Source organism: Eleutherodactylus coqui, chromosome 4 (assembly GCF_035609145.1).
Source record: "Eleutherodactylus coqui strain aEleCoq1 chromosome 4, aEleCoq1.hap1, whole genome shotgun sequence".
In the NCBI taxonomy this organism is placed as follows: Eukaryota; Metazoa; Chordata; class Amphibia; order Anura; family Eleutherodactylidae; genus Eleutherodactylus; species Eleutherodactylus coqui.
Genome location: NC_089840.1, coordinates 54,545,212 through 54,567,208, shown reverse-complemented (window position 1 = coordinate 54,567,208; position 21,997 = coordinate 54,545,212). Strand labels below are relative to the sequence as shown.

Below are 21,997 nucleotides of genomic sequence, written 5' to 3'. Positions count from 1 at the left end.
TTCCTTCCCTGAGACGTTAGCGCGCTTTTCTGGCCAATTGAAAGACAGGGAAGGCATTACAACTTCCCCCTGCAACGTTTAAGCCCTATACCACCCCCCTGCTGTGAGTGGCTGGCGAGATCAGGTGTTCGCCTAATATAAAAGTCGGCCCCTCCCGCGGCTCGCCTCAGATGCGGTGTGAGTTAGATGAGGGACAGTGCTGTTTATACCGGAGCTGCTGTAGGGAAAGAATTGGTAGTTAGTGTAGGCTTCAAGACCCCCCAAAGGTCCTTATTAGGGCCACTGATAGCTGTGTGTTGGCTGCTGTTAGCAGTGGGATTTTTTTTTCTTCTCAAAATCGCCTCTGCAGACCGTTGCACCTGGCATTAGGGACAGAAGTGCTGCATAGGCAGGGAGAGTGTTAGGAGTGAGTGTAGCCTTCAAGAACCTCAACGGTCCTTTCTAGGGCCATATTTATCCGTGTGCAGTACTGTCCAGGCTGCTGTTAGCTGTGCTGCATTTTTTTTGGGCTTCTCAAAATCGCCTCTGCAGAGCATTCCACCCTCCATTGATACTGCAGGGAAAGAATTGTATAGGCAGGGCCACAACACAGTTATTATTCATAGAATATACGCAGTGCTGCCTGTTGGTGGGAAAAAACTGAAAACAAATCTATTTGTCCAGCCTCTGTCCGTCCTTACGCCTGTGGAGACGTGTGAGCTGCGTGAAAAACATTGCTAAATCATACGCACCCAGCTACGCTTTACTGCTGGCTTCGCCATTTGCTTTCCTTAATTGGGAAAAAAAATACCTGCTCTGCCAGAGTTATAATAACTCTGCTACCCTCACGTTCTGTGACACATAAGCAGGGACACAGCACAGTTATTAAACTTCTCATGTTCATTGAATATACGCAGTGCTGCCTGTTGGTGGGAAAAAACTGAAAACAAATCTATTTGTCCAGCCTCTGTCCGTCCTTACGGGCGGTGGAGACGTGTGAGCTGCGTGAAGAACAGTGCTAAATCATACGCACCCAGCTACGCTTTACTGCTGGCTTCGCCATTTGCTTTCCTTAATTGGGAAAAAAAATACCTGCTCTGCCAGAGTTATAATAACTCTGCTACCCTCACGTTCTGTGACACATAAGCAGGGACACAGCACAGTTATTAAACTTAGATAATTCATTCACTAGAGGCAGTGGGGCCTTTCGTTTTCCAAAAAGGGCAAAAATTATATTTGGCCTGCAGTCTTGCGCCAATTTATTTCCTGCCTGTGAAATCAAATCACTGGTAATACAGCATGCTGAGGGGTAGGGGTAGGCCTAGAGGACGTGGACGCGGCCGAGGACGCGGAGGGCCAAGTCAGGGTGTGGGCACAGGCCAAGCTCCTGATCCAGGTGTGTCGCAGCCGACTACTGCGCGATTAGGAGAGAGGCACGTTTCTGGCGTCCCCACATTCATCGCCCAATTAATGGGTCCACGCGGGAGACGGTTATTAGAAAATGAGCAGTGTGAGCAGGTCCTGTCCTGGATGGCAGAAAGTGCTTCGAGCAACCTATCGTCTACCCGCAGTTCTGCGCCGTCCACTGCTGCCAATCCGAATCCTCTGTCTGCTGCTCCTCCTTCCTCCCAGCCTCCTCACTCCACTACAATAACACCTGCTCAGGAGCGGGAGCACTCCCAGGAACTGTTCTCGGGCCCCTGCTTAGATTGGGCAGCAGCGGTTCCTCTCCCACCAGAGGAGTTTATCGTCACTGATGCCCAACCATTCGAAAGTTCCCGGGGTCCGGGGGAAGAGGCTGGGGACTTCCGCCAACTGTCTCAACAACTTTCTGTGGGTCAGGAGGACGATGACGATCAGACACAGTTGTCTTGCAGTGAGGTAGTAGTAAGGGCAGTAAGTCCCAGGGAGCAGCGCACAGAGGATTCGGAGGAAGAGCAGCAGGACGATGAGGTGACTGACCCCACCTGGTGTGCAACGCTTACTCAGGAGGACAGGTCTTCAGAGGGGGAGTCAAGGGCATCAGCAGGGCAGGTTGCAAGAGGCAGTGCGGTGGCCAGGGGTAGAGGCAGGGCCAGACCGAATAATCCACCAAGTGTTTCCCAAAGCGCCCCCTCGCGCCATGCCACCCTGCGGAGGCCGAGGTGCTCTAAGGTCTGGCAGTTTTTCACAGAGACGCCTGACGACCGACGAACAGTGGTGTGCAACCTTTGTCGCGCAAAGCTCAGCCGGGGAGCCAACACCAACAGCCTCACCACCACCACCATGCGCAGACATATGATGGCCAAGCACCCCGCAAGGTGGGACAAAGGCCGTTCACCGCCTCCGGTTTGCACCCCTGCCTCTCCCCCTGTGCCCCAACCTGCCACTGAGATGCAACCCCCCTCTCAGGACACAGGCACTACCGCCTCATGGCCTGCACCCACACCCTCATCTCCGCTGTCCTCGGCCCCATCCAGCAGTGTAGTTCAGCGCACCGTTCAGCCGTCGCTTGCGCAAGTGTTCGAGCGCAAGCGCAAGTACGCCGCCACGCACCCGCACGCTCAAACGTTAACCGTCCGCATCGCAAAATTCATCAGCCTTGAGATGCTGCCGTATAGGGTTGTGGAAACGGAGTCCTTCAAAAGTATCATGGAGGCGGCGGCCCCGCGCTACTCAGTTCCCAGTCGCCACTACTTTTCCCGATGTGCCGTCCCAGCCCTGCACGACCACGTCTCCCGCAACATTGTGCGCGCCCTCACCAACGCGGTTACTGCCACGGTCCACTTAACTACGGACACGTGGACAAGCACAGGCGGGCAGGGCCACTACATCTCCCTGACGGCACATTGGGTGAATTTAGTGGAGGCTGGGACAGAGTCAGAGCCTGGGACCGCTCACGTCCTACCCACCCCCAGAATTGCGGGCCCCAGCTCAGTGCTGGTATCTGCGGAGGTGTATGCTTCCTCCACTAAAGCACCCTCCTCCTCCTCCTCCTCCTCTGTCTCACAATCAAGATGTGTTAGCAGCAGCATGTCGCCAGCAGTCGGTGTCGCGCGGTGTGGCAGCACAGCGGTGGGCAAGCGTCAGCAGGCCGTGCTGAAACTACTCAGCTTAGGCGATAAGAGGCACACGGCCCACGAACTGCTGCAGGGTCTGACACAGCAGACCGACCGCTGGCTTGCGCCGCTGAGCCTCCAACCGGGCATGGTCGTGTGTGACAACGGGCGTAACCTGGTGGCGGCTCTGCAGCTCGGCAGCCTCACGCACGTGCCATGCCTGGCCCACGTCTTTAATTTGGTGGTTCAGCGCTTTCTGAAAAGCTACCCATGCTTGTCAGACCTGCTCGTAAAGGCGCGCCGGCTCTGCGCACATTTCCGCAAGTCCCACACGGACGCTGCCACCCTGCGCACCCTGCAACATCACTTTAAGCTGCCAGTGCACCGACTGCTGTGCGACGTGCCCACACGGTGGAACTCTACGCTCCACATGTTGGCCAGGCTCTATGAACAGCGTAGAGCTATAGTCGAATACCAACTCCAACATGGGCGGCGCAGTGGGAGTCAGCCTCCTCAATTCCTTTCAGAAGAGTGAAATATAGAATAGCTATCAGCAAAAAGAAAATTTTCTGCGCTCAATGAATGGTGCGTTTCCACAAATAGTGATTGTCAAGTACATATAGGAGTTACACTTACTGGGGAGGAGGGGGGTATGATGACCATGAGCCCCCTCCTTGAAGTGATGTCTCCTTTTCCTCCAAATGGATGTTTCCACACGCCAAAGATGTAGTAACAACACTTTTTATTTCCAAAATTCGCTACAGAGTGGGCAACGCGTTTCTGTGCTCAAAGGCACCTTTATCAAGCCATAGTGAGACAATATAACCATTACATATATATAGTGTAAACAATCACTTACATCACAAGTTCCTGATGTCTGCCGATGGTGGCGGCCATATTGGGGGCGTGTTTCAAATCGCCGGCGTCATCACGCCGATCACGTGGTCAGCGTCGTGTCGCTCCACCAATGCTAGTAAATCCCGGTGGTGGCGGCCATATTGGGGGCGTGTATCAAATCGCCGGCGTCATCACGCCGGTCACGTGGTCAGCGTCGTGACGCTCCACCAATGCTAGTAACTCCCGGTGGTGGCGGCCATATCGCTGACCACGTGACCGGCGTGATGACGCCGGCGATTTGATACACGCCCCCAATATGGCCGCCACCACCGGGATTTACTAGCATTGGTGGAGCGACACGACGCTGACCACGTGATCGGCGTGATGACGCCGGCGATTTGAAACACGCCCCCAATATGGCCGCCACCATCGGCAGACATCAGGAACTTGTGATGTAAGTGATTGTTTACACTATATATATGTAATGGTTATATTGTCTCACTATGGCTTGATAAAGGTGCCTTTGAGCACAGAAACGCGTTGCCCACTCTGTAGCGAATTTTGGAAATAAAAAGTGTTGTTACTACATCTTTGGCGTGTGGAAACATCCATTTGGAGGAAAAGGAGACATCACTTCAAGGAGGGGGCTCATGGTCATCATACCCCCCTCCTCCCCAGTAAGTGTAACTCCTATATGTACTTGACAATCACTATTTGTGGAAACGCACCATTCATTGAGCGCAGAAAATTTTCTTTTTGCTGATAGCTATTCTATATTTTATCCTTTTGGGACCACTCTCTTATGAGAGACCCCAATTATTTCCGCAGCTCTCCCCCTTGTTGGAGGATCAGAATTGTGTCGTTTTCCACTGACTAACGATCCTGAGGCGCTATCTGGTTATATTTCTTTCAGAAGAGTGGGCCTGGTTGGCAGACATCTGCCATGTCCTTGGTAATTTTGAGTAGTCTACCCAGGTGGTGAGCGGCGATGCTACAATCATTAGCGTCACCATTCCTCTGCTATGCATCTTGAGAAATTCCCTGCAAACCATAAAGGCAGCTGCTTTGCGCTCGGAAACGGGGGCGGGGGAAGACAGTATGCCGCTGGATAGTCAGGGCACCCTCCTGTCTATTTCTCAGCGCGTACAGGAGGAGGAGGAGGAGCATGAGGAGGATGAGGAGGAGGGGGAAGAGACAGCTTGGGCCGCTGCTGACGGTACACCGGCTGATTGCCTGTCATCCTTTCAGCGTGTATGGCCTGAGGAGGAGGAGGAGGAGGAGGATCCTGATAGTGATCTTCCTAGTGAAGACAGCCATGTGTTGCGTACAGGTACCCTGGCACACATGGCTGACTTCATGTTAGGATGCCTTTCTCGTGACCCTCGCGTTGCACGCATTCTGGCCACGACGGATTACTGGGTGTACACACTGCTCGATCCACGGTATAAGGAGAACCTGCCCACTCTGATTCCCGAAGAGGAAAGGGGTTCGAGAGTGTTGCTATACCACAGGACCCTTGCGGACAAGCTGATGGTAAAATTCCCAGCCGACAGCGCTAGTGGCAGAAGGCGCAGTTCCGAGGGCCATGTTGCAGGGGATGTGCGTAGATCGAGCAGCATGTACATCCCAGGCAGTGCAACAGTCTTTAAGGGCCTGGCCAGCTTTATGGCTCCCCACCAAGACTGTGTCACCGCTCCCCAGTCACGGCTGAGTCGGCGGGAGCACTGCAAAAGGATGGTGAGGGAGTACGTAGCGGATCGCACGACCATCCTTGGTGACGCCTCTGCCCCCTACAACTACTGGGTGTCGAAGCTGGACACGTGGCCTGAACTAGCCCTGTATGCCCTTGAGGTACTTGCTTGTCCTGCGGCTAGCGTCTTGTCGGAAAGGGTGTTTAGTGCGGCTGGGGGAATCATCACAGATAAGCGTAGCCGCTTGTCAACCGACAGTGCCGACAGGCTAACACTCATCAAGATGAACAAAGGCTGGATTTCCCCAGACTTCTGTTCTCTACCAGCGGACAGCAGCGATACCTAAGCAATACGTAGGCTGCACCCGCGGATGGAAGCATCGTTCTCTATCACCATCCAAAACGGGGACATTTCTGCTTCATCAATCTGTGTCTAATATTCCTCCTCCTCCTCCTCCTGCTCCTCCTCCTGAAACCTCACGTAATCACGCTGAACGGGCAATTTTTCTTAGGGCCACAAGGCTCACTCAAATAATTTTTCAGAACAATTTTTATAAGTTTCAATTAGCTTAAAAGCGTTGGAACTTTAACTTGAACCAATTTTTCGTTACACTGGGCTGCCTCCAGGCCTAGTTACCACTTAAGCCACATTAACCAAAGCGATTCACCTGCCATCTTGGTTGGGCATGGCCAATTTTTACTGAGGTACATTAGTACTGTTGGTACACCAATTTTTTGGGGCCCTCACCTACAGTGTAATCATAGTAATTTCTATGTTCTTCGCCTGCACTCATGGTACAGAAAGGTGTGTGGGGTTGGCCTACACTTTAGCTACATAAATGTCACTTGTGCCTTGGCTATACTAAGGCTACTGAAATGGAACTAAGACTGCGCTCCCGCTATACTGCTGCTTCAGAATTGTTACTGGGGCCTGTCTTGAGTGCTACTATTGCTTACATGGAACGAAGACTGCGCTCCCGCTATACTGCTGCTTCAGAATTGTTACTGGGGCCTGTCTTGAGTGCTACTATTGCTTACATGGAACGAAGACTGCGCTCCCGCTATACTGCTGCTTCAGAATTGTTACTGGGGCCTGTCTTGAGTGCTACTATTGCTTACATGGAACGAAGACTGCGCTCCCGCTATACTGCTGCTTCAGAATTGTTACTGGGGCCTGTCTTGAGTGCTACTATTGCTTACATGGAACGAAGACTGCGCTCCCGCTATACTGCTGCTTCAGAATTGTTACTGGGGCCTGTCTTGAGTGCTACTATTGCTTACATGGAACGGACACGTGGAGAGGACACGTAGTGCCTCAAAAACATCCCCCTCCTCCTCCAACAGGGAAAACATTGTTGGCAAATGCCTTTGCATTGGTTCGTCTGGTGGCAGTCCAAGAATTTCACCTTTACCGACACTACAAGAGAGCCCCCCCACCATCCCCCCGCCACGGCCCACTTAATCCTGGCCACATTCCGAAAACCAACAAAATACAACCGTGGTACTAGGTCCGCAGTCACCACCACATTACCACCAACGCGGTTACTGTTAAGGTGCATATAACCACGGACACGTGGAGAGGACACGTAGTGCCTCAAAAACATCCCCCTCCTCCTCCAACAGGGAAAACATTGTTGGCAAATGCCTTTGCATTGGTTCGTCTGGTGGCAGTCCAAGAATTTCACCTTTACCGACACTACAAGAGAGCCCCCCCACCATCCCCCCGCCACGGCCCACTTAATCCTGGCCACATTCCGAAAACCAACAAAATACAACCGTGGTACTAGGTCCGCAGTCACCACCACATTACCACCAACGCGGTTACTGTTAAGGTGCATATAACCACGGACACGTGGAGAGGACACGTAGTGCCTCAAAAACATCCCCCTCCTCCTCCAACAGGGAAAACATTGTTGGCAAATGCCTTTGCATTGGTTCGTCTGGTGGCAGTCCAAGAATTTCACCTTTACCGACACTACAAGAGAGCCCCCCCACCATCCCCCCGCCACGGCCCACTTAATCCTGGCCACATTCCGAAAACCAACAAAATACAACCGTGGTACTAGGTCCGCAGTCACCACCACATTACCACCAACGCGGTTACTGTTAAGGTGCATATAACCACGGACACGTGGAGAGGACACGTAGTGCCTCAAAAACATCCCCCTCCTCCTCCAACAGGGAAAACATTGTTGGCAAATGCCTTTGCATTGGTTCGTCTGGTGGCAGTCCAAGAATTTCACCTTTACCGACACTACAAGAGAGCCCCCCCACCATCCCCCCGCCACGGCCCACTTAATCCTGGCCACATTCCGAAAACCAACAAAATACAACCGTGGTACTAGGTCCGCAGTCACCACCACATTACCACCAACGCGGTTACTGTTAAGGTGCATATAACCAGTCTGACTGGGGCATGCAGACACCTTGACAGAATGAATAGTGTGTGGCACATAGGTTCCCCATTGCTATGCCCACGTGTGCAGCTCCTGATGGCGGTGGCACAGGATTGTATTTCTCATTGCTTCTGTACAACATTGTGGGCTATCGCCCTGCCCCTATTAAAGAGGGTCGCTACCTAGCCGTGCCAACCCTGTGCAGTGTGTGCCTGCGGTCCCTCGTCGTGGCAGACGCACTTCTAAATAGACATGAGGGTGGTGTGGCATGAGGGCTTTGTTGGAGGTAGTGTGGTGCTTAGCAAAGGTATGCCATGCTAATGAGCGCTTTTCAGAAGTAAAAGTTGTTGGGAGGGGGGGGGGCCCACTCTTGCCGCTATTGTGGCTTAATAGTGGGACCTGTGAACTTAGGATGCAGCCCAACATGTAGCCCCTCGCCTGCCCTATCCGTCACTGTGTCATTCCCATCACTTTCCTGAATTGCCCAGATTTTCACACATGAAAACCTTAGCGAGCATCGGCGAAATACAAAAATGTTCTGGTCGCCCATTGACTTCAATGGGGTTCGTTGTTCGAAACGAACCCTCGAGCATCACGGGAAGTTCGTTACGAATAACGAACACCCGAACATTTTGGTGTTCGCTCATCTCTAGTTATAATTCAACAGAACGTTAAGGAAGTTTCTCTTCTCGAAGGGCCTTTTCACAGTAGCGTTTTGCTGATCCGTCGCTTCCGTTTTCAAGTTTATAGAAATGTATTGAAGTGGAAGGTCTGGTGTGCTTGTGTTTCTAGTTGTTTTTTACTCAATGGGAGGTGGATGAAACCTTCTCATTTCCAGTTTCGTCTACATGGCGGTGGCTCTTCAATGAATGTGGCTCAGTGGTTAGCACTGTTCCCATACACTGCTGGGGTCCTAGGTTCAAATCTCATTAAGGATAACATCAACTTTGAAAAACTCCATACAGCCACCACCCTTGGTTAGATATGAACCTAGAACTCCAGCAGTGTAAACAACTGAGCCACCCCATCTTGTAACACTGGGGTTGTAGTTTCACGTCTGACTATGGACAACATCTGTATAGAGGTTGTATGTTCTCATTGTGTTTATTCTTCTCCAGCATGCTAACTCAGTTATTAGCATTGCTGCCTTGCAGCTCTGGAGTTGTAGGTTCAAATCTGGCCAAGGGTGATATCAGTATTGGCTTTTTATATTCTCTTTGTATTTATTCTTCCTGTTCTTCTATTTTTCTGGTAGTAAAAGAACAAGTGTGGTGGCTCAGTGGTTAGCACACCACAGCTGCCTTGTAGTACTGGAGTTTTAGGCTCAATTCTGCTCAATGGTGATATCTATATGGAATTTTTCAAAGTTGATGTTGCCCTTGATGAAATTTGAACCAAAGACCCCAATATTGCAAGACAACAGTGCTAACCACTGAGCCACATTTGTTGAAGAGGTACCACCAGTACCTTAATGCACTTAAAAACAAATCTAAGTGGAAAGTTTACAGATTAGAGATGAGCGAGCGTACTCGCTCAGGCAAACTACTCGAGCGAGTAGTGCCTTATGCGAGTACCTGCCCGCTCGTCTCAAAAGATTCGGGTGCCAGCGGGGGAGAGCGGTGAGTTGCGGGAGTAAGCAGGGTGGAGCGGGGGGGAGAGAGTGAGAGAGATCTCCACCCTGTTCCCCACCGCTCTCTGCCCCCCACCAGCACCCAAATCTTTAGAGATGCGCGGGCAGGTACTCGAATAAGGCACTACTCACTCGAGTAGTTTGCCTTAGCGAGTATGCTCGCTCATCTCTATTACAGATGCTTTCCATTTCACTTCCTTTTTCTGATTTTTGACTAAAATAACTGGATAAGTTGAAAAAAACGCTAGTGTAAATGTAGCCTAAGGTCAGTTACAACAATGCAATCACTGAATCTATGAGCACTTCATTATCAGTTCCAGGTGCTTGGATCCCACTTTAGATCTCAGACCAGGATGGCCTCTGGGACCCTTTCACATGTATAATGGAGCAAACATTTCTAGTCCCACCAGTTTTCCAACAAAATGTCAAGATTGGTTGTGTTTAGTTTGGTAGCACATATAGTTGTAGGACCTCACTTTTTGACAATTAACCAATGGATCAGTTTTCTCAAGACAATAAACATTTTCTTTCAGAATGCAACCCATCATTAAAATTCCTGACAGAGATATGCAAATTGCAGTGTCCAAAGTTCATTGTACATTACGTACCAGAGGCTTGTCAGCTTGAAACGTCTAATGTAATGTTCCACTTTAAAACCATAAATCGTTTCTTAACTGATTTCATAATGTTGGAGTTGGACCAGGATGAACATAACTTGATGACACAGCCCATCACATGTCAAGAAGGGGTTAAAGGAAGACTCCAAGTAGAACTTATACGCTGTGTTCTGTAGGCTGGAGGACCATAGTGGGGCATACAAGCATTCAAACACAACTGAATATCCTGTGTCATACATCGGTCTTTCAGACCCTGCACTATGTATAATACAGTGGGGCACATTTAGTATTGGTGTTGCATCAGGATTTTGATGTAAGTTGAGCCTTTTTGGGGGGGCAAATTCATTTAGATACATTTACTACTCATTTGTGCAAAAAAAAATAATGTTACGTTTCTCACTTCACGGGTTTGTTATAAAGGCAACAACTTGTGCCAAAATTCCACCAAATTTGTGAAGCAAACTAAGCCCGTAAATAGGTGATATAAAGTTAGACAAAAGTATCTAAAGATCATCCAGTATAAGGCACTGTAATAAATTCAGTGCATCCTCAAACTGTCTAGTCTGAGTTTACATTGTCTGTTAGACAGAATTAGTAAATCTACCCCATAGTGTTCAGGAACTTACGAATACGTTTGACTAAAATATGGGAAAGGAGCTGTGTAATTGCTTTACTCGGGCTCTCTATACTCAGTATTGCAGCATCTAACTTTTGTGCTTACGGTGTACTTCTGCATTTTGCTTGTAGTGAAAATATGCCCAACATAAGCTCCATTTAGACGGGGTGAATGTCGGGCAAACGATGCCCGACACTTGTCCCCGCACATGCTAGCTCCCATGCTGCTGCACGGGATCAAGTATCATTAACTCACACTGGGGAGGCTGCAGGAGATTTCTCTCCTCACTCTCCCCCCCCCCCCCCCCTCGCCATTGACTTAACATAGCGGACGTTTAGTACTGAATGGCTGCTATTCACACTGAACGATAAGCGATCTGCTCATCGTCCATCGTTTATACTCCATAAACGATGGACGATCAGCGGATCGCTGATCGCTCAGTGTAAATAGCGGCCGTTCAGTATTGAACGGCCGCTATGTTAAGTCTCCTGCACCCGCCCCGTCGCCCTACTGGCCGCTCTGTGAACGAGCCAGCAATAGTAGCTCCCGTGTGACAGCAAAAAGACCATGTGAATATTCCCCAGAAGTCTTATATAATGTCATGGGGGACTTAGATGGCAAAAAATAGCTACAAAAACTAGTTTAAAAAAATTACAGAATAAAATAAAAATATTTACATAAAATAGAAAATGACCCAAAGCTGATGCCACCCAAAACCATCGACATATGCGCTCTGTAATACGAAACCATACATATTCTATATCAAAACGTCTAAAACAAAATGAGGAACCCATTCCTATACTTTATGGCTTATTTACAGGAGCGTCTATTAGCCGGCGTTTTCATGGCCGGCCGATATATGCTTCCCTCTGAGCATTTCCCTCCCCCTCACCGACTTTCTGCCTCTCTCCTCCCTTGCGATTTGAGTGGGCGTGACGGGGGGAACTAAGCCCTCACCCCCTTCCCGCCCTTTGTTGATAGCCACCAATGGGAGTGGGTGGGACAGAGCAGAGTTTTACTCCGCCCCCATCCCACCCCCTTCCATTGCAAACACTGGAGTAGAGGAGAGAGGCAGAGAGGCAGAGAGCCGGTGAGGGGGAGGTAAGGGTGAACTGCTTAGATGGAAGTGTATAAATAAGCCCTTATTTTAACATAAATATACTCTTTTTTATTTTTTTAAACTAAACTGTAAATGTAAAAAAAAAACATTTATCTTTTTAACCACATTAAAACTAAAAAACAGGAAAAAAAGATATGAAAAAAATAGTCCTATATGTCACACGAAAAAAAACACAGCAAAAATAATTTTGGTAGCTGAAGAAAAAAATAGGGCAGTAAAACCACCACATGGGTAAAATCCCTAAAAAGTGCCTGGTCCTTTAGGGGTCAAAACACCCTGTTCCATAGGGCTATTTCACACGGTCGCTGCAATTATCAGCCAGCCATGTTAGGGCTACAGCGCGACCCAAACTCGCATGAGCGAGTGGTAGCTGTGACCACGCGTATGCGCTGCATCCAGAATGTTGTCGAGCGAAGGGAGAGAGTTTAGCTCTGCTAAACTCCCTCCCCCTCTCTGCCCCTTGCCAGCTGTCTGCAATGGGAGGTGGTGGGACGTGGTGCGAGCTAGTTTTCTTAACTTCCGCCCCTTCTCCGCCTCTTGCCGGCTGTCTGCAATGAGGTGGGGGGTAGCTAATGTGTTAATCTCCCGCCCCCTCTCTTTGCTGACAGGTGGCAAGGGGCGGAGAGTGGGAGGGAAGGGTAGGGAATTTAGCAGAGACGCTGCTAAACTCCCCCCCCACCTTCTTTTTTCGGCAGCTCCCACAGGAGTCTATGGGACCTGCCACAGTATTCCACAGAGAAGATAATTTCAGAACTATGTTTTTGGGCCGGTGTAAAAACAGCCGGCTGGAATGCGCTATCTTTTCCAGCTGGCCGTTTTAATGCACCGCAAAAATAGCCATTTGAATGGATTCCTTGGAAACCAATTTATCAGATGGGTAGCGTACATCGGCCGTCTGTGAAAACACAGCTGACATACACTCGTGTCAATGAAGCCTAAAGTGTTAAAACACTAGTCTTATACATGTGCTTACATCTGGGGGGCTCTTGGGAACTCCATTAGTTGTGCACACAATTATCTCTAATCTACATGATGAGGTAAACCTCATTATCTTGGTTATTTTAAAGTTTAGCCCAATTTAATTTGCAGTCACTCACTTAGGTCCCGGAAGATGCTTACAGTCTAATTTCCCAGTCTATGACACAAACGAGCCAATTTGACTGAAAGCCAATTAATCTCCTGGTATACAGTGCTGCGCAAAAGTTTTAGGAAGATGTAGAAAAAATGCTGTAAAGTAAGAATTGCTTGAAAAATTAGAAGCGGCCACACCAAATCCTGATGTGATTGAGGTTTTTCTTTTGTTCATTCACTTTGAATTTTTTTTAATTGACAAAAATAAACTCTTAACACTGGCCCTAGGGGATGTGGCTGCATGAGGCCCATCACATTTACAATAATCCATAGCACACATGTCAAACACAAGGCCTGCAGGCTAAATCTGGCCCACCGCCTCATTTTATGTGGCCATCGTCTATGTATTAAACCTTAATGGGATTATCCAGGCAGCTTGGGATACACCGGGGTCGGAACAGAAGTGCTTCTCTGACCCCTGTGTAGTGGCCAGTGTTTGTACTTGCAGGCGCAGCTGTCATTGAAATCAATGGTAATCCAGCCTGCAATTACAAGTGTAGCTCCCATTGATTTCCAATTCTACTCATCCCGTCTGCAGCTCCAATCCAGCAATGCAGTGCAGAGTCTGTGACCTCTCCTGACCGCTGATATATGCGTCAAGGTGAGAAAACAGCGGTCACAGACTCAGCATCAGCTGCCACCGCCAGGCCCAGAGCTGCAGGTTGGGTGAGTGTAAAGCCTGTAGGGATGCTGTCAGACCAGAGGCTAATAGGGGGGTTGCTATTGGCCTTTGGCCAGGCAGTATCGCTGGGACTACTAACGGGAGTCACTCTTACTTCTGGGGACAATATGGGGGACACTTTTACTACTGTTCCACCATGGGGGGGGGGTTACTTTTACTACTGGGGCCACTATAACGGTCATTATTACTACTGTGACCACTATAGGGGTCATTATGACTACTGAGACCACTAGGGGGGTCATTATTACTACTGGTGCTACTATAGGGGTCATTATTACTACTGTGAACACTATAGGGGTCATTATGATTACTGAGATCACTATGGGGGTCATTATCACTACTAATGCTACTATAGGGGTCACTGTAACTACTGGGACCACTCAAGCACACTGTTACTACGGCCACTATGGAGTTCATTACTACTACTAGGGCCATTGTGCGGGTCACTGTTATTACTGCAGCCACTATTAGGGCCAGTTTACATGGGCATTAGCGCATTTCTGTTGTAAAAATATGCGGTGTATTTGCACAACCAAAAATTGTTTATTCCCACACTTTTCAGACGCTCCGGCTAGTTTTATGTGCGCAAATACACTGTGTATTTGCATACCTCAAAAGAACACAGATAGGCTCATTGACATGGTGCACAAATAGACAGTGAATACACAGTATTTGGGGGTTGAGTGGCGAGAATTGGAGTTATCTCTGCTCTGGCCACTGCGGGCGAGTGTCAGCTGTGTCACAGACCTGGCACCTGCCACATATGGTGCGGGCTTGGCTACCGAGCCCCCTCCATACAAGTCCTCGGCACATCCACCGTACATTAGGAGTGAAGCCATATATGCATTTGTGTGTGTCAATAAGTTGATCTGGGTTATAGAGCTTCAGCCAGGCTGTAATTCTCCTCTGTCTGTGTGTTGGTTTTCTGTAGATATTCAGGCCCTTCGCAGTCATCCAAGGATTTTTAGAATGTGCAGCAGTTGATAGAAGGTAGGGAGGAAGAGGGATCAGCTGCAACGCATCTTCCTTTGTGTGTATAAAGGTACCTGGTGCTCGATGTCTGCATGAATAGTCAATCATACATCTGATCCTTGATGGCTGTATGAAGGAATCTAACCTTGGATGACAGTACGAAGTTTAATCTTGGATGCCTGGTTATGCCTATCCATTGAATTCTTGATGAGTAAGCATACACATGACCTTTTTTCTGAAGGAGCATACGCCTAATTCTGAATCCATTTATTTCCGAAATCGTATTTTCAGACATACCTATAAATATGGTGGTGTTGGCTCACTGACTAACTACATGGTCAATATAAAAATGTGTCTATAATGGTGCCAAATGAAGCCGTGCAACAGATTAAGCAGGGTTTGTGACTTTATAGGGTCACTGGCACACTTATAGTCTTTTTATGTCAGCGTGACACAAAGTGAAATCTAAAGTCAACAAAAGGAACAATGCAGAATTGGCATAATGTATCCAGTCATTACAGGAAAGTAGATACAATGTGTAATAAATAGCATCATAAAGATTGGAAGCTTAAAGGTGTTATCCAGTTACTAGACAACCCCCTTCAATAGGGCTGCTTGTATTAAAATAATAAACTGAGCTTTACTTACCCCTCCACCACTGCTGGGATTCAGCTCTGCAGCCCAGCTTTGGTCCCGGCCCTTGTTGTGATAGCTGCCATCATTGGAAGTCGGGTGACTGTTGCAGCCAATCAGAGGCTGCAGCATCCCATTCTCAAACTCCTGGCATCATGGCACTCAGGATGTGAGTGCTGATACCAGGGAAATGAGCAATGAAGCTGCAGCCTCTGATTGGCTGCAGTGGTCACCTGACTTCCAATGACCACAAATATTGGGACCACAGTGGGGCTGCAGCTCTGAATCCCGGCAGTGGCAGTAGGGTAAGTATAGTTCAATTTATTATCTTAACACAGGCAGCCCTATTGAAGAGTAGTTGTCCGGTAACTGGACAGCCCCTTTACCTCAGAAGTGCATCTACCGAATTATTTGAACCTCACTACTCTGTGGTCAACGCTTAAGACTCTTCAGCTCTATTCTGGAAGAATTTAGCCTATCCATTGATTAGCTTCCCAGGTGTGGAGACATTCCAAGTTAATTGATAGTTTCCGTGGCATAGTGGCTAATATGTTTCTTTGGCATAACGTTAGTCTTCCAGAATTGTGTTCCTTGCCAGAGGCTCATGCATGGTAATAATTTGGTATATGTTTTTTGTGGGATGTATATATCTCTAATGCTTTTGCCTCTTTGGACCAAATACAAGTGAAGTTTGATGTTCCTCATACCCAGTTTTTTGGATTCTTACGAATTAGACTTGTCCTGAGATCAAAGTTATTTTCTGTTATGCCTATTATATCTCACTACACTTTATACTGCCTTCTCAGGGCTCTCGTGGCCTAATCTCCCATTTAGTCTCTCATCTGATAATCTCTAAAACTGTCCATGCAGTTCCTCTAGTGGTACATTGATTCTGAATTTAACTGTTGACACTTTTCAGGAGGTTTTAGAATCACCTTAATTTGGATCACCTGCAGTAAATAACAAGCTAATACAATTGCATATCATACATTAATGCTATTTAATACCCCTGAAGTTATACAAAATGAGTAGAGTGCAGTCCGACAATTGTAATAGATGTCCATGTTCTGTTGCCAAGTTTTGGCACATAATATGGGAATGTCCATTTGTTTCAGACTTTTGGAGAGAAGTCATGGGTCTTCTATCCGAGACTGTGTCCATTCCCATTGTCCTGAAGTCTTTTTATTTGGTATCTTTGATGATGAATCTTGGTGACTTAAAATAAAGATATTCCTTAAGGAAATATTATTTTTGGCCAGTACGGCAATTACTATCAGGTGGATGGATAGTAAACACCCCTCATTATCCATGTGGAAGACATTGGTAAATTCGACAATTCTCGTCAGTAATATAAAAACCCACACTGGTCAAAACATTTGATAAAGTGTGGGGTAACTCACCCCTCACCCTGTATTCCCCTTGCTCAATATCTTGGCTTATATCAGTTTTCGCAGATAATGCCCTCTCATTCCTTTTCCTTTTTAGGTGTCTCGGAGTGGCACCCATTGCTTCCTACCGGTCCAACTTTTTCTTAGCAATGAGGTAAATGCTGGCTGTGGATCATGGTTGTATATTATTTGGCTTTCCAAATGGGCATTTTTGTAGAGACATAATGGTGTTTGTCTAACTGTTGTGGCCCATATGATATTTCTGTATTTGCCATTGGGTTGATAGATCATCTGGGTTTAATGCATTTCAAAAAATACGATTCCCAAGTCTTCATCAAATATTACAAAATTCTGATTTATAAAACATTTTGACTAATAAATTAATTCAAGTCTAATCATCAATACAGAACACAACATTCAGTTTTAGGTATAATATTGATTGGACTCTCAAATATTACATTCCCAAGGTCTGCTTTGGCCAAGGTTAAAAGCTGTCTTTTTACGCTATGTAAACTTTGATTTTCACAATGGGCAACCATCACCAGCCATTTTGGAAATGTAGAGCTGAGTTTTCTGGTCACATGGTCAGCCAGCTGAATACATATACAGTATACTCAAACATTCTCTTACCTCTCTCAGTGTCTTTTAGTTTTGTGTATGTTACTCCCATAGTCACTCCCCTATGCTTTCTTTGCCTACATGTATTAGTACATAAGCGATATACAGTGGTAAGCTATATTAGAAATATCCAGATGGCAGACTAGATATACCCTATGAGCTAGGAATGCAAAGTTTTTAATGCAGGGTTTCGCAGAAATAGCTATAATTACATGTATAAACATAAAACATGTAATGACCGTCAGCTGCAGGTAGTAGTGCTTATTCTCACTTTCTACTCCGGACAGTAATGGCCTTCAGCATCTTCTGAGCCTTTCGTGCATGAGATGTCATACTACTTCCCTGGCTGTCTCCACAGACTGTAGGGAATGTGCATATGCTAAGCCTGACACTTAAAGGGCCAGTCTGCACCCAGGTGTCTTTTCCCAAGCCTATTCAGGTGCTCCCTCGCTCATTTAAGGTACCCTCTCGCACTGCAGGACCCCTGAGCAATAGGTTCCTAGTAATTCTGTGACTGTGTATCCTGCTTGATTCTTGGTTCTGATCTTTACCTTTATGCTCAACTTTCCCCAACTCTGCCTGTCCTGACCTCAACCTGTTTCCTGACTATGATTTGCCTGATTGCTGTCTGCCCTGACCATCCGCCCGATTAACCATATAACATGAACTTTGACTGTCTTAACTTTGGCTTTCCCTGTCCCTTTGCTATCACACTTTGGACCCACTTGGATCAGCTGTCACCGCACTGAAACTACTCCTAGGAAAGCGACCTGGGGGTTCCCTGCCACAAAGACCAGATCCCTCAAAAGCAGGTTAACCCTTTCCAATCCACTGTCTGAGGTCTTCCAACATTCTGATTGAAGCCTGTACAGCTCCGATATCGGAAGACGTCCGGCAGGGTATTCTAACTGTATATTGCCGGCTGCTCAGTTGTCGACACCTCTTCAGCATGTCACATACTAAAGTACTGGCTCTAGCCAGCAGATGGCGCCATTGTATAATGACAGAAAGAGAAAGCCCCCTAGGAAACCCTGAATTCAAAATTGGATTGCTAAGGGTTAAAGGGTGCAAACCAGAGTTCCCCTTAGGTCAGCCATTAGGAGTAGCCCAAAACTAAATAAGTGAGTGACACAATGCATTTATGCCCTATGTTACATAAAAGAAAAGTCACAAGTCGAATGTTACAGAAAATATACTTTCTGCAAACTTAAATAGAAGACAATAGGTATATAAATGTGAAAAAACAAGATAAAGTAACAAGGTTTTTTTTTTTAAAACTTTCTCATTGCCAGAAAAAGTTGGCTTACTGGATAACATGTACGCCTGGAGCATAGAGCAGGGGCCTGTAAGTGGGGCGGTCTTGTAACCCTGACACCTCATATCTTGCATAGCTTTGGTCCAGCAGTGCTATATGAGGACAGGCTACACTCCATGACTGTTTCACAGCTGAAAAATGTTACTTTGTTTTCCTGGAAATTGCAGTCTTTCGTGAAATAACTGTTATAAATACACATGTGCAGCCGGTATGATTATTTTGGATAGAAGTGAAAACCTGATTCATTGTGCAGCAGAGTATACAAAAGACTACTTCATTGTATTACTCTCCGCTGGTCTGTGCTGCCAACTTTCCACAAAATGTTCCTATTTAATAGTTAACTGCTATCAAGTGCAACTATTACAAGGCAAATACAAGGCAGCCTCTCATAGATAGCATTTTATTTCATTAGTAGGTAATTTCCTTCTGAAATATAAAATTCTGCACTACTTACCATCAGCCAGTGATAAGAAAGACAGTGATCAGAGTAATAAAGCATTGTAGCCTAACAGGACAAGTACTTCCTGAATTGCTTTAGGAAACCTTTGACAGCCTGGTACAAAGGCTAGAGACAGATTTTCTATACTGATTAAAGGAGCCTGAATCAATAGAGGGAATCTCGACTCAAGAAGAAGGATGTTGGGTCTCTTGTGGCTCCTCTATACATTGGCCCTTATTGACCCCTCAACCCAAGATGTAACCAGTGATGCCCAGAAATTTTTAGAGGAGTATCAAAGAGAGGCAGAGCCTCGATCTTATCAAGCTAATCTAGCACAATGGGAATACAATACAAATATCACCACTGAGAATGCCGACAAAATGGTATGTAAATGTCTGTATAGATAGCTGTGTTGTGTAGGAGGAATACTTGGGCTTTATACTTATAATACGTTTATACAATGTATGCTGTGTGATACATGTATCTAGAGGAATATTGATTATATATTGTGTAATCAGCTTCAGCTTAAGGCTAGAGCTACATGGCGACTCTCAGTATAGCCCTATGATGTTGCAAAGTAATTAATGTGAATGCAGTCATGTTGCAAATTGCAATAACGAGTAGTCTTACATGTAATAGTTTGACAAATCGCACAAGTTTTGTGCTTGCATGACCAATGCCACCATGTAGCCCTAGCCTGAACCACTATGATGAAATGTAGCAAAACTACCCATTACAATGTGCAAAATTATTTTAACAGAGCATTAAAAATATGTCTGTACAAATGTAGCAAGTGTTACCCTGACAGCTAGGGAATTATCACATAATGTATTATGCTAATGTATAATATATGTTTGACTTGACTTAAAGGGGTTGTCCAAGTATTGGACAAAATTTTAAACCCTTCTAGAATCACATGCTCATTTCTTTGTAGATCAAAGCTGAAGGGTGGTTTGGTTTTACGGGATCCAAAATTCTACTACCTTGTGGTCCATCTGTCTACAGTGCTCGACTGGGGCCATCATAGTGCTATGAAGCCCTTAGTGAGGTTAGAACAAAGTTTAATCCCACTCTGTTTACCACTTTGAAGCAACATCCCACTATTGGGGCAACTGCTCTTTGCGGTGCAAACAAGCTTATACATTGTTACATTCTCACTCTTCTGGAAACCCAAAATTCCCAACTTGCATGGAGGACCCAGTGTTCAGAGCATGGGTTATGGCTAGAGATGAGCGAGCACCAAAATGCTCGGGTGCTCGTTACTCGGGACGAAATTATCGCGATGCTCGAGGGTTCGTTTCGAGTAACGAACCCCATTGAAGTCAATGGGCGACCCGAGCATTTTTGTATATCGCCGATGCTCGCTAAGGTTTCCATTTGTGAAAATCTGGGCAATTCAAGAAAGTGATGGGAACGGCACAGCAACGGATAGGGCAGGCGAGGGGCTACATGTTGGGCTGCATCTCAAGTTCCCGAGTCCCACTATTAAGCCACAATAGCGGCAAGAGTGGGGCCCCCCCCTCCCAACAATTTTTACTTCTGAAAAGCCCTCATTAGCAATGCATACCTTAGCTAAGCACCACACTACCTCCAACAAAGCACAATCACTGCCTGCATGACACTCGGCTGCCACTTCTCCTGGGTTACATGCTGAACCCCCCCCCCCCCGCATGACCCAGTGTCCACAGCGCACACCAAACTGTCCCTGCCCCACTCATGTCTATTTATAAGTGCATCTGCCATGAGGAGGAACCGCAGGCACACACTGCAGAGGATTGGCACGGCTAGGCAGCGACCCTCTTTAAAAGGGGCGGGGTGATAGCCCACAATGCTGTACAGAAGCAATGAGAAATCCAATCCTGTGCCACCTCCATCAGGAGCTGCACACGTGGGCATAGCAATGGGGAACCTATGTGCCACACACTATTCATTCTGTCAAGGTGTCTGCATGCCCCAGTCAGACTGCGTTTTTTTATAAATAGTCACAGGCAGGTACAACTCCGCAATGGGAATTCCGTGTGCACCCATGGCATGGGTGGCTCCCTGGAACCCACCAGCAGTACATAAATATATCCCATTGCAGTGCCCATCACAGCTGAGGTAATGTCGTGCTTAATGCAGGTAGGCTTCGCCCCACACTGCATGCCCCAGTCAGACTGGGGTTCTTTAGAAGTGAACACATGCAGTTACAACTCCGTGTGGACCGACAGCATGGGTGGGTGCCAGGAAGCCACCGGCGGTACATAAATATATCCCATTGTAGTGCCCAACACAGCTGATGTAACGTCAGCTGTAATGCAGGTGGGCTAAAAATTAATTTGATTACACTGTAGGCGAGGGCCCCCATAAATTGGTGTACCAACAGTACTAATGTACCTCAGAAAAATTGCCCATGCCCAACCAAGAGGGCAGGTGAAACCCATTAATCGCTTTGGTTAATGTGGCTTAATTGGTAACTAGGCCTGGAGGCAGCCCAGTTAAAATAAAAATTGGTTCAGGTGCTAGTTTCAATGCTTTAATGAGCATTGAAACGTAGAAAAATTGTTTACAAAAATTATATGTCTGAGCCTTGTGGGCCTAAGAAAAATTGCCAGTTCGGCGTGATTATGTGAGGTTTCAGGAGGAGGCGCAGGAGGAGGAGGATGAATATTATACACAGATTGATGAAGCTAAAAGGTCCACGTTTTTGATGGTGATAGAGAACAATGCTTCCATCCGCGGGTGCAGCCTACGTATTGTTTAGGTATCGCTGCTGTCCGCTGGTGGAGAAGAGAAGTCTGGGGAAATCCAGGCTTTGTTCATCTTTATGAGTGTAAGCCTGTCGGCACTGTCGGTTGACAGGCGGGTACGCTTATCTGTGATGATTCCCCCAGCCACACTAAACACACTCTCTGAC

General features: G+C 47.0%; 1 protein-coding gene across 1 annotated transcript in view; it reads left to right on the top strand.

Moving 5' to 3' along the window:
* The first annotated feature begins 19,298 nt into the window (after positions 1 to 19,298).
* ACE2 (angiotensin converting enzyme 2) overlaps positions 19,299 to 21,997 on the top strand; it is a 63,606-nt gene continuing 60,907 nt past the window's right edge. The window contains exon 1 of the mRNA XM_066599466.1: positions 19,299 to 19,484. Within this exon, the coding sequence (XP_066455563.1) occupies positions 19,299 to 19,484 (186 nt within the window). The remainder of the gene's footprint in view (positions 19,485 to 21,997) is intronic.